Below are 13530 nucleotides of genomic sequence, written 5' to 3' on the forward strand. Positions count from 1 at the left end.
ACCCGCATTGGTAGACGGCATTCCTAGTTAGAAGCATTCAGTTCCATCTGGTCGTTTCATTCCTGGTCAGATAATACCAGACGTATCTATGTAACATACAAGCCACTGTCAAAAGCACTGAGCCATCTCCCAAAGACAGCTGTTTCACACAAGGGCTTCATTGTCTGAGAAAAGCTTGTATCATTTTACTTCAAGTGCTGCGGGAACAAGCATTCTGTCAGCTGCCACGGTTTGGAGGAAAACTCACTCAATGCAGATTTTCATTATTTTGTTATCGAGCCAAAAACCTACTATCGACTGTTAAGGATAAGGGTTTAAAACAAGAACTAAGGTCCTTGCTCTGCTTTTATTTTATCAGGGAAAATAATAGCTCCACACACCCGAAGAATTTATAGTTATACTTTTCAAAAGATAGCTTGAGGTTACTAGGTGACTAAAAGTGCTTGTTTTCCTTTTGTCCTGCATTGTGCACATTTGTCCAGTTTCAGGTAAACCGGCAAAGTGTTTTCCAGCCTGAGAATGCCAAAAACAGTATCCCTAGGAAGCAGCTGTCAGAATGAGGATAACAGCATCATAAAATAATTAATAACTGAATAATTATTTAAAATTGAATGGCTCCTTTCTTCGTCATCTATCTAACAGAGAAAGATGATTGCAACCACCCAAGCCCAAATCTGTACTTTAAATTCCTATTAAGCAGATAGGTTCTATTTCTTCTCCTTCTCCTCCTCTTCCTCCACCTGCCCCTCCTTCTCGTTCTTCTTTGCCGTGGACATACACTTGAACATTTGAGGATTAGGGTCACCAGCCCCCCACAGTAGAAAATCTGCATATTCTATTGACTCCTCTGACACTTAAGGTGTCCTCTCAGTATATGTGGGGGATTTGTTCCAGGACCCCCTGAAGATACCAAAATACACAGATGCTCAAGTCCGCTGTATAAAATGGCATAGATCAATGCATAAAATCATCCCTCTGCATCCTCAAACTCCCCACCACAGAATGAAAATAGTACAGGTACTTATTGGAAAAAAAAATCCTCATATAAGTGGACCCATGGAGTTCAAGCTCATATGGCTTAAGGGCCAACTGTATTATGAATTCAGGAAGACATTTAACAAAATACCTTATATTCTTATAAGCATAATGAATAACTACGTGCATGATGATAGTAGGCTTGTTCTACCTACCTTCAGACTTTATTATTGTGGTAAAATATACATAAGATCTATTTAAACCATTTTTTAAGTGTACAATTCAGAGACCCATTAAGCACATTCACCAAAAATTTCAAAAGATTTTAAAATTGGGATAATGCTGGTGCCCATCCCCACAAAATAAATTAAGCAAGTATGGTAAGAATCTTCCTTTCTCTCCCTCTATTCTCCTTGTTTTCATGACTTTGAAGACTAGCTCTCATGGGAGGGATCTGTCAAGGAGCGACTTTTGTCGTGTACATGGAAGAGATGCCCTCTTTGTATAGGACCCAAGGAATATGTAGGCACTTGGCCAAGAGATAGATACATCTGTGCCTAACTGATTCATCAAAATTTTTTTTCTGGGTGTCCACAGATTTTTGTTTTTTAAAGCTGGTTACTCAGAAACTGGCTATGCCTGTCAAACAGGATTGGCCTCTCTTCCTTACCACCACACTTTGTATGAAAAAAGAAAAGGTTAATTTAGAGAATTAGTAAAACAAAGGCCCTGTGCAACTCCAGGCCCAGTTATCAGAACAGAATTGTGGTTGCCAAGGAACCAGGAAGAGATATGTAGGGAGAGCTTTAGAGGAAGGCACCAAGCAACACACAAAGTATCATTATCTTGTCAAATGTTATTCATGTTGTATCTGTTCCATCAGACATTTCTGCAGTTTTGTGACCTTGGACAAGATACTGCAAGACAGCTGTTTTGAGGGCAAATAAAACAACACCTGTCAAAGTCTCTAGCTGACTGTCAGGGGTATTGTAAGGACATGATGAATATTCTTTCATGTGCTTATATTTTCCCTTCTTGCAGTGGAGGGTTGCTCTGGCTTTCTGGTCAGATCCTCCCTCGGATCTGCCTTATTCGAAATTGGCGACTCTGACCTTGGCATATGAGTTTATCTTTGCACTGTTTAGAATTCTGGAACGCTAGTAGATTGGAGCTCCTATTTTGTACTTCCCAGAATATGAAAGAAAAAAACTTAAAGTGCTGGAGAAATAGAATTAAATCCTAAGAGCTGGAAGGTACACACAAGGGCTCAACGAGACCATCTAGCTAACTAACCAACACAGCAGTCTTTTCTACAGTTTCTGTAGCAGGTGCTCCTCTCTCTCTGCCAAATCTTTGCTCTGAGGAGAAGGGCTCATCACCTCACAAGGGAATGCCCTTTCCATCTTTTGGCAATAATAACTGCTAGTTATTTATTAAGTATTTGTTAGCTACTTAGGAAGAAATGTTTTGTTAGGTAAAATACTTTTGTAAAATAGAATTTCCAAAATATTTCGAGGACTCAAATACATAGCCACTGATCCCTCGCTATGTGCCAGCAAAAATGAAGATGAATGACATAAAAATTTCTGTCCTCGGAGAGCTCACTTTTTAGTGGAGGACAGAGATACACAGATTATCATAAAGTAATGTTGGAAATACCTGATAGACAAATGTACAGGCTACTATTACAGAGACACTCCCAATTCAGCCTGAGGGGAGGCATTCCGCAAAGACTTTCAGAAGGTGAGGCCCAAGCTGAGACTTAAATGAAGAGCCATATTTTGTAAACTAGTTGGGCTTACATGAACAGATGTTACTAATTTGAATCAGTTTTGTACATTTGAAAAAACACGTGTAAAGGGCATTTACTTCTAAACTTTGGGTTAGTAGCTTGATCTAAAACTATGAAGTTATATTTTTAAAAAGTAATAATTTGGACTTTTCACTACAGACCATTGACTTTCAAACTGTATTCTAGGAATCCTAGGATTTTTTTTTTTTTGGTGGGTAGGTGAGGGTTGTTAGAGACCTTCATGGGGGGGGGGGTAGAAACTAAGCAAACAGGTCTGGGCCCTCACCAGAACACCTTCTCTGCTCCTCCTGCTATGTTTACTGGTGTGTATAAAATTTTTTTTAATTAGATAAAGGAGCTCTGATATTAACATGTTAAAGTTTCAAACTACAAAGGGAGACCAACTCCTCAGTGAAGCAGGTTTCATTCTATACTTGTCATTTAAGCCTAATTTACTCAGTTGGGTACTTTAAAGCAAAGCACCAAAAATACTCCCATCCTGAGTTATCTTTGTTCATTCTGCAACCATGACCCAACCACCACCATCCCCACCCCACCTCCACACCTCGGGCAGCAACCTCGTAAAATAAAGAAGTAGATCTGAGAAAATTCATCACTACTCTGAAGAAAACATGAGTTATTAATGGTGGGATAGTAGCCACTTCACGTACAAAGACAGCAAATTATTATTCTTCAGACCAAATCTTGTTATAATCTCTTCATATTAAATAGGTTAAAAAGTTCCATTTATAAATCAGTATTTTAAGTAACATCTGAAGTAAGATTCTGGAACCTGGAAAAACTGCATGTTCATTATTCCTTCATGTTCATTATTTTGGGACTTCGACAGTCGTGTACATTTCAAAATATAAACATGTTTCTCTTCATCCCAAACACAGGATGAGAACCTGGTTTTCTGACAAGATTTTCACCTTTCAAATATGTATTTTTTATCAAAATATATTGATTTGTTTTCACAGTGTCTTAAGTCTTAAGAAAGATTGTCCTAAATTTTTATACAATGACTATCCTCATGCATCATTATAAAGCTGGGTTGAGAGAAGTAGATCTAGTCTCAGATCAGGAGAAAACATCAGATTAAAAGTAAACATCAGATTAGCAGCATTCTTGGGACCTATTAGAAGGCAACTGGGAAGCTAGAAAGAGTCCCAAACTAATGGATTGAAATTTGAAAGATAGCTTGTCCTGTTGAGCAGCACACTAGAGGCTCCTGTGACACTGATTTTTCCTAGGAAAATTTAGTAAAATTTGGGTATGCCCACAAGGGGTAAAGGAGAATAAAATGCAACTGCTAAGACTCTCTTACTGAAATCTATCCCCACCCACTGCTTCTGGGTGGTGCCTCATTCACCTGTTACAAGGGCAAAAGCTAATTTTGCTGTGGCTCAACACTCACGTGAACCTGCTGTGGCACCAACGGTTAGGGGCAAGTGTCAAGGAGATTTACTTTTCCACTGCTAATTTGTTTGCACTTATAGTATGAAAGAACAAAAGGAATGTTACAGAAACCCATTTATGGATTTTCTAACCCGCTCATAAAGGCAATAAATAAGCTAGTCAGCCAGTTAGTAGGATCCAGGCAGGAAGAAGGAGCACAGAGAAGAGATGGACCAAGAGTGCGAACACAGCTAGGAAATCCCACAGCCTGCTAACTGTTCTTTTACAGACTTAGTTTTCATTGAAAAATACTTCCTTTATGGAAAACTCAATACACCTTAACACAACGAGTTTGGTTTACTTAGTAAGTCTTTTTAATCTGATTTACAGTAGGTTGTAGGTCTGATTATTAAGAAATTATTATTATTATTATTATTACTTTTACTTTAGTTTATTGGAGTGACAGAAATTATTATTATTATTTTTGTTAAGGATGACCGTGCATGATGGTTATATATATTAAAAAAGTCCTTATTAGTGTGAGATACATAGTGAAGTTCCTTGATGCCTCAGATTTTCTTTAAGATACTTTGGCAAAAACCATAATAAGTGGGCGGAGATAAGATAAGACTTGCCAATTGTTGAACTGAGTGATGGGTATATAGGGTTAATTGTATTAAACTTTCTACTTTTGTACATGTTTTAAAATTTTTGTAATAAAAAGTTAACTCTGATTTTAAAAATACATCTAAAAAACCGTATCAGGACAATACTCTTGTAGGTGGTTCTCACACAAAAATGAAGGCAGACTTGAATGCCTGCCACCAAATGTCTTTGATTCAAAAATATCATCAGTTAGAAGATCCACCATTCATTTAATGATAGTTTTTCAGAGGAAAATAAACACACATTAAAATACACATTGATGATAAACTATTAATATATCCAATTTCAGAATTGTTGAAAATGTGCCTCAGAATTGAGGTACTCTGGTAATTTTTCTTTGTCAATTTGTAGAGATGGTTGTTAAAAGGCCAAGTTTGAAAATAATGGTGTGGGAAGATTTCATTATTTATTCATCAAATTTGTTTTGTCATTTACTTTAACCCATTAAATTGGAATTTTTGTTAATTAATTTAGGGGATGAAGGTTTCCCTCCCTAAAATGTAAGACAGAAAGTGCGGGGGAAATAGGCTTAAGAATGTAAGTAAGGGTAGGGCTCTACAGGCCTATACATTATTGGGCTTGTTTTAATATTGTATGTTAATGAAAGTAATAAAACTGAAACATTGTAAATGCCCAATGCACATGTGTATGTGGACCTTGAAACTTGATAGAATTACTGTTAACATCCTGAGAATCAGCACCCCTTCAAGTAATATCTTGGGTCAGAGGCACCACGTTAGGAACAGGAGGCCACCTCCAAGCCGAGGGTGGTATTTTCTTCAGAGAGGAAAAGTTCTAGAGCTAGAGGTCGCAGACCTAGAGTCAGCGTAGGTGTTACATCTGCCCAGCAGTTCTCTTTTCATGGGGCAGCGCAGGGGCGTGTGGACTCCAGGCTGGAATCGCCCGGCTCTTTCCTCTGTTCCGTGTGGGGCAAGGCTAGACTGCAGGGATGGACCAGTGCAACGGGCAGGGAAGAAACCACCGGTCTAAGGACACGAAGTAAGCCCAGACCCCGGTGCCGGGTGTACAGAGGTGAGCAGCTGCCTTACTTACTGTCTTCCGGCAGGTTGTTTTCCCGCTCTTCTCTTTCCATCTGCTGACACCACCCTTCCATGCGGTCTCGCTCGGCCTGGAGAAGCTTCAGAAACCAGTGGCCGTCCCGGTGGCACACTGACCTTTGAACGGCCTCCATAGGGTCTTCAGTGATGGAGTCAATCCAGGGATCCGGGGGAGGCAGAATCGAAGGGTCAAAATCCGCATCAAAGTCATCGTCGGCTGCGCAGGCGTGGTAATGGTTTCCTGAGCCCTGAATGCTGACAGTGGAGGTGCTGGCGTCGCGGGAGAACTGTCTGGCCATTGGGCCGGGGCACGAACTGTCCTCTAGAGACTCCAGAGAGTTTTCCAGGTTGTCGTGGAAGTCCAGGTCGGCCTGCACTGCTGTCGTCACACTGTTGGATCGAGTGAACCTGCGGAAGCTTGGGGGAATAGAGAAAGGAGATTTAGTGCAAGGAAATTTCCTGAAGCCACACCACACAGTCTACTTTTTTTCATGGGTGTGGCCATAGGGGCTCAGAACTTCTCAGTCTGCAGAGGGAGGCTCTTGATTCAAGCATATAAATTGCCATGGCTCTACTATAAAGAATACAAATGTCGTAACTTTGTTTAATAGTAAAGCATATCTAGAGAAATTTTAGAAGTGGAGCAATGTGTGCCCCTCTCAAAGCCAGTATAATCTCCAATGTCCAACATCCTCCCCAAATCTGGGCAGCTTGAATCCCGAAATACACATTGGTGAGGGGTAAGAGAGCAATTCAGTCATAGTTTATTATGCATAATTTGGTTAGAAATGGGGGGAGAGGAGCCAAGACTATGGTGAATCCTGCAAAATCACATTTTTTTTTTTTCCCCAGCGGCAGCTCTTACCAAGTAAGACTTCCTGAAAGCGAACTAAAGAATTGCTAGGTTCCTCTTAAAATCAAGACTGCTTTCTCTGATAAGGATTCACTGTGTCTTGATCATACAGGTTCATTGTAATTTGGTACACAGCCTTTGGGGCAAAAATCGGCTCACAAATCTAGAGTTCTCCTGTACTGTCCTTTGTGCTTTTAATTTCCCTTTCCATGGTCCTTCTACCAAGGTGATAAAAGACAAGTTGTTAACAGATTCAGTTTGAGCATTTTATATGGACATCCATGCGATCAGCCTTTCCCAACTAAATGGCTTTATACATCTCTGGTTGACCCCCACAATGAAGACATGTGGAAGGTAGGAGGAGTGGGAGAAGAACAGAGGAGCCATGAATTCTTTCTCAGACAAGGGGCAAGGGAAGGTTTGGGCATGAAGTAATTTAAAACACACCAAAAAGTACTTCACTGACTCTTGGAGCATCAGGAAACAATGATGGAGAATATAAGTCCACTGAAAGCATATGTCCTTTACCCCACTTTGTATTTTTTTTTTTAAAGGTAACTTCCTGATCTAATATTTTATTTATTTTTTTTATTGTGAAAAAATACATATAACGAAATTTACCATTTTAACCATTTTTAAGTGTACAGTTCAATGGCATTAAGTATATTATTCATATTGCTGTGCAAACACCACCATTATCCATCTCCAAAACTTTTTCATTCTCCATAATTGAAACTTTATACCTATTAAATAACAACTATCCATTTTCCACTTCCCCTCCAGTCTCTGGCAACCACCATTCTCTCTGTCTCTATGAATCTGACTACTCTAAGTTTGCTCATATAGATGGAATAATACAGTATTTGTCCTTCTGTGACTGGCTTATTTCACTTAGCACAATGTCTTCAAAATTCATCCATGTTGTAGTGTGTATCAGAATTTCTGTCCTTTTAAAGGCTGAATTATGCTCCATTGTACAGTAGTCCCCTCTTACCTATGGGGATACGTTCCAAGACTCCCAGTGGATGCCTGAAACTGCAGATAGTACCGAACGCTACATATACTATGTTTTTTCCTGTACATACCTGTACTAAAATTTCATTTATAAATTGGGCATAGTAAGAGAGTAACAACAGTCCGGCCCGGTGGCTCAGGCAGTTGGAGCTCTTTGCTTCTAACTCCGAAGGCTGCCGGTTCGATTCCCACATGGGCTAGTGGGCTTTCAACCACAAGGTTGCCGGTTCGACTCCCACAAGGGATGGTTGGCTGTGCCCACTGCAACTATCACCGGCAACTAGACCTGGAGCTGAGCTGTGCCCTCCACAACTAAGACTGAAAGGACAACTTGAAGCTGAACAGCACCCTCCACAAGTAAGATTGAAAGGATAACAACTTGACTTGGAAAAAAGTCCTGGAAGTATACACTCTTCCCCAATAAAGTCCTGTTCCCCTTCCCCAATAAAATCTTTAAAAAAAAAAAAAAAAAGAGAGTAACAACAACTAATAATAAAAATGAAACAACTGTAATAAAAGTTATGTGTCGGAAGCCATAGAAATCCCCAGGCCCTGCCTAGGCAGAACTTCCTGGTCACAAAACCCAAAGCCCGCGCGCGCCAAACCCAGAGCCCGCGCGCGCCAAACCCAGAGCCTGCCCATTTCCTTGTACTTCATATGGCATCGCCCTGTCCTAGCCTATCAGCCCGCGACAAGTACCTCGCCACCCTATGACATAGCATATCCCACCCCCATCTGACATAGCTATATATATAACCCGCCATCGTAATAAAATTTTGAGGCTTGATCAGATCCCTGTCTTGCCTCCATTCTTCGCGTCTCCTGTCTCCCCTTTTTTTTCATCCTCAACAGGTTTCTTCCCCTCGTCCCACGTTGCATTGTCCTGCCGGTCGGGACATTTTGGCGCCCAACGTGGGGCCCGAGGTACGAAGATTCTATGAGGACACCTACTCTGGAAACCGCCGCGGCCCCCCCCCCCTCCCTGAGCCTCCACGGGCTGGCTTCTTTCGAGCCCACGCAGTTTTCACTCGTGGGACAAGACTCGAGGGCCTCCCCGGCGCGAGTGTGGCTTGTTTCGAGCCCGTAAGGGACAAGACTCGACAGCCCCCTCGGCAGTAAAAAGGCTCGTTTGGAGTTCACGAGGTATTCACCCGTAAGAAAAGACTCCAAGTTTGCCCGACGTTGGAGTAGCCGCCCAGCGAAGGACGAGAGATTGGTGAGTAGGTGATTGACATGGGACAGGAGTTGAGTTCACATGAACTCTTCCTTAAGGGTATTAAGGAATCTCTCAAGATGCGGAGAGTTAAGGCTAGAAAAAAAGATTTACGTGAGTTTTTCAGTTTTGTCTCTGATATCTGCCCCTGGTTCCCCCAAGAAGGAACGATTGATCAAAAATATTGGAAGAGAGTTGGAGACTGTTTTAATGATTACTATCGGGTTTTTGGACCCAACAAGGTCCCTGTATCGGCATTCTCATATTGGAATCTGATTAATGATATCCTAAAAATACATTCCTCAGACCCAGATGTTAGAGAGATCTTACAGACAGGGGAAACAGTCCTAAAAGAGAGTTCCCGCCCCCCTTCTGTCTGCCAATCTGTTTCAATAGACATGCCAGAGGAACCTAAAAAACAAACTGATAATCAGGAAGCCTCTGCCTTAGAGAATCACCCATTAAAAGACCCCCCTAAAATCTACCCTTCCCTTTTGGCCTTTAATAATCAGGACCAGCTCTCCCCAAGAGACCAGATAGATTTAGAGGAACAAGCTGCCCGCTATAATAAAAAAGAAGATCCCTGGGGCCTCGCCGCGCCAACCTTGCGCGCCCCTTCACAAAAAATACATACCCCTCCCCCTTATGTCCCCCCTCAGGAACTCCCAACATTCTATGACCCAGTCTTAAACCCAAACCCACCCCTATTCCCTCAAGACACCCTAGTTCAAAACACCCCATCCTTAACCGATCCCATTAGGCAGGCAAAAATATCTTTAACCCAAGAAATTTCTTCTCTTAGAGAGACACTCCAACAAAAACGCGAACATATGCAACTCCTAAAGGAGCTGCATGCCCTTGAAAAAGAACTTAAAACCTTAATGCCTAACCAAAACCCTGAAAAACCTCAAAAAGGCCCAATACTTAATAAAAAGACCCTAATGACCTTTCCAGTTACCCGCAGCCAAAACCGTGGCCCACCCTCTCAAGAGGATACAATGGAAGAGACTGACAATGAACCCCCCGACTCTCATAATCCCCCCTCGGCCGATGAGGCCTCTGACACAGAAGACCCAGAAGATAACACTCCCAACTCCAATGATCCCACTGGCCAAAAATATCACCGGCTAGGCATCAAACATATTAAAGATTTAAAAGGTGCAGTAAGCTCTTATGGCCCGACAGCGCCCTACACCTTGGCAATTCTTGAAGGTCTCAGTGACCGTTGGCTCACACCCAATGATTGGTTTAAATTAGCTCGTGCCACCCTTTCTGGGGGGGACCACGTCCTCTGGCACACAGAGTTTAAAGAAAACTGCCGAGAGATAGCACAGCGCAATAGTGAAAATAGAACAACAAGATCATGGACTCGGGATAAATTACTAGGAGAAAAACCCTATCATACCAATGAAATCCAGGCAACTTTTCCCCCGGGGCTGTTAGCTCAAATTCAGAACGCTGGTCTCAAGGCGTGGCGCCGCCTACCCCCAAAAGGCTCCGCTACCACCTCCCTGGCAAAGATTCGTCAGGGCCCCGAGGAGCCATATTGTGAGTTTATCAGCAGACTCACCGACGCCGCCGAACGGTTGGTCGGAGAAGGCGAGAACGACAGCGCCTTTGTTAAACATTTAGCCTATGAAAATGCTAACCCCACTTGCCAGGCAACCATTCGCCCCCACCGTGGAGGCAACCTTGCTGACTACATTAAACTATGCTCAGGGGTTGGAGCCTCCCATACCTTGGGACTCGCTATCGGAGCCGCCCTCCGAGACTTTGCCTCAAACAAGCCTCCTAATCAACAATCTAGATTATGTTTCTCCTGTAAACAACCTGGACACTTTAGTCGAGATTGCCCAATAAAAAATAGAGGTCCACAACCCCAAAATTCATCACAGCCCCCACCGACACCCTCCAGACCAATGCCTTCCACCGTGTGCCCAAGATGTCGACGGGGCAAACATTGGGCCTCTGATTGTTATTCTAAAACAGATATTGAAGGTATCCCCCTTTCCAGGAAACCGGGAAACCCCAGTCGGGGCCAGCCCCTGGCCCCTCCATCGGGACACAACCTAGGGGCTGTCAGGTTTGTTCCCCAACAACCAAGTCCTCAGATCCTCCCAGCTCAAGTGTCGGTTCCCTCCACCGGGCTACCCCCGGAAGCGCAGGACTGGACCTCTGTGCCGCCGCCGACTCGATACTAACCCCAGACCAAGGGGTCCAACTCGTTCCCACCACCACGACGGGACCTATGCCCCCGGAAACATTTGGCCTTATATTGGGACGGGGCAGCTCTTCCCTCGCCGGCCTGAATATAATCCCAGGAGTCATAGATAATGATTATACAGGACTCATACAACTCTTAGCCTCGGCCCCTCTGGGCCCTGTATCCATAGTAAAAGGCCAAAGGATAGCACAGCTTGTGCTTCTCCCATTAGACACCTCTAATAAACAATATCTGACACCAAAGAGACGGGAGTCCGCCTTCGGCTCCTCAGATGCCTATTGGATACAACAGGTCACTTTAGAGAGGCCACTTTTAACCCTGTACTTAGATGGAAAAAAATTTCAAGGTTTAATAGACACGGGAGCGGACGCAACAGTCATCTCAGATAGATACTGGCCTTCAACATGGCCCTCTAAAGCCTCATATACCCATCTACAGGGCATAGGACAATCAGCCAATCCCAGACAAAGCTCTAAAATACTCTCATGGGAAGACGAAGAGGGCAATACTGGTAAGGTCCAGCCATATATTATTTCTGGAATTCTCATTAATCTGTGGGGCCGTGATATCCTATCACAACTCAAACTTATCATGTGCAGCCCCAACGAAATAGTTGCTCAACAGATGCTTAACCAAGGCTATCTCCCTGGACAGGGACTGGGAAAAGCTGGTCAAGGGATAAAAAATCCCCTCTCTATAAAGCCCAACCCTAACCGACAAGGATTAGGCAGTCAGGATTTTTCCTAGCGGCCATTGATCCTCCTGCACCCCATGCGGAGAAGATAAAATGGAAAGATAATTCCCCCGTTTGGGTGGACCAATGGCCACTACCTGAGGAAAAGTTGTCCGCAGCTTCTCGGTTAGTGCAGGAACAATTAGCGGCAGGACATATAGAACCAACTACTTCGCCATGGAATACACCCATTTTTGTTATTAAAAAGAAGTCTGGGTCTTGGCGCCTCCTTCAGGATCTCAGAGAAATTAATAAAACCATGTTCTCCATGGGAGCCCTCCAACCAGGCCTCCCTTCCCCGACAGCTATCCCAGCTAACTATCACAAGATTATTATAGACCTTAAAGATTGTTTCTTTACCATTCCTTTACACCCCCTGGACAGAGAGCGTTTCGCATTTAGCCTGCCTGTAACCAACTTCAAGGGTCCTATGCAGCGCTTTCAGTGGAAAGTCCTCCCACAAGGCATGGCCAATAGTCCCACCCTATGCCAAAAATTTGTGGCACAAGCTGTGGATCCTGTTAGAACACAATGGCCCACTATTTATATTATTCATTATATGGACGATATCCTTCTAGCAGGAAAGACCACCACAGAGGTACTCCAATGCTGCCAACACTTAACTCACAATCTTACCACTTATGGACTCCAACTTGCCCCCAATAAGATCCAGCTCAAAGACCCCTACTACTATCTGGGATTTGAGCTACATAATCAGTCCATAACCACCCAAAAAGTCCAACTTAAAACTAGTCATTTATACACTTTACATGACTTTCAAAAATTTTTGGGAGATATTAACTGGCTTCGACCATACTTAAGGCTCACTACAGGAGACCTCAAGCCCCTCTTTGATATTCTTCAGGGAGACTCAGACCCTCTCTCCCCTCGAGAGCTGTCGCCTGAGGCAAAGGGCTCTCTTCAATTACTAGAAAAGGCAATTCAACAACAACAAGTCACCTTCCTATCATACAAACAGCCCTTCTCCCTCATTATTTGTGCAACCCCTCATACACCTACTGGGGTCTTATGGCAAGATAATCCCCTCTTCTGGGTTCATTTACCCTCCTCCCCGTCTAAGGTCCTAGTCACATACCCATCCCTGGTAGTCAAACTTATTAAGATAGGAAGAGAAAAAAGCCGACAACACTTTGGCAGGGACCCTGATCAGCTCATTCTCCCCTACACTAAAGAACAGCTTAATTGGCTAACCCAAAATAACGATGACTGGATCATTTCCCTTACATCATTTCAGGGCAAGATAGATAATCATTATCCCCCTAATAAACTCCTACAGTTCTCCAGACTACATCCCTTTGTTTTTCCAAAGATAACAGCCACTAAACCATTACAAAATGCCGCCTTGGTTTTCACGGATGGGTCTTCTTCTGGCGTAGCAGCATATGTCATTAACTCACAAAGATTTCAGGTGCAGTCTCCATTTCAGTCTGCCCAACTTGTTGAACTTTATGCCGTTATAAAAGTGTTTAAAAAACTACAGGAGTCACCCTTTAACTTGTACACTGATAGTGCCTATATCGCCCTGTCTGTGCCCCAACTAGAAACAGTGCCATATATCAAGCCCTCTACCAGCGCTGCCAAAC

At 43.1% G+C, this 13530-nt stretch overlaps 1 protein-coding gene across 16 annotated transcripts in view; it reads right to left on the bottom strand.

Moving 5' to 3' along the window:
• Positions 1-13530, bottom strand: part of DLGAP1 (DLG associated protein 1) — a gene marked incomplete at its 5' end in the record, with an annotated part of 855165 nt that overhangs the window by 20200 nt on the left and 821435 nt on the right. For all 16 annotated transcript variants that reach the window (XM_081077977.1, XM_081077978.1, XM_081077976.1 and 13 more), the window contains one exon: positions 5885-6306. In XM_081077977.1, coding sequence (XP_080934103.1) covers positions 5885-6306 — 422 coding nt within the window. The remainder of the gene's footprint in view (positions 1-5884; positions 6307-13530) is intronic.

The sequence above is a fragment of the Rhinolophus hipposideros genome (assembly GCF_964194185.1).
Source record: "Rhinolophus hipposideros genome assembly, chromosome: 17".
NCBI lineage: Eukaryota > Metazoa > Chordata > Mammalia > Chiroptera > Rhinolophidae > Rhinolophus > Rhinolophus hipposideros.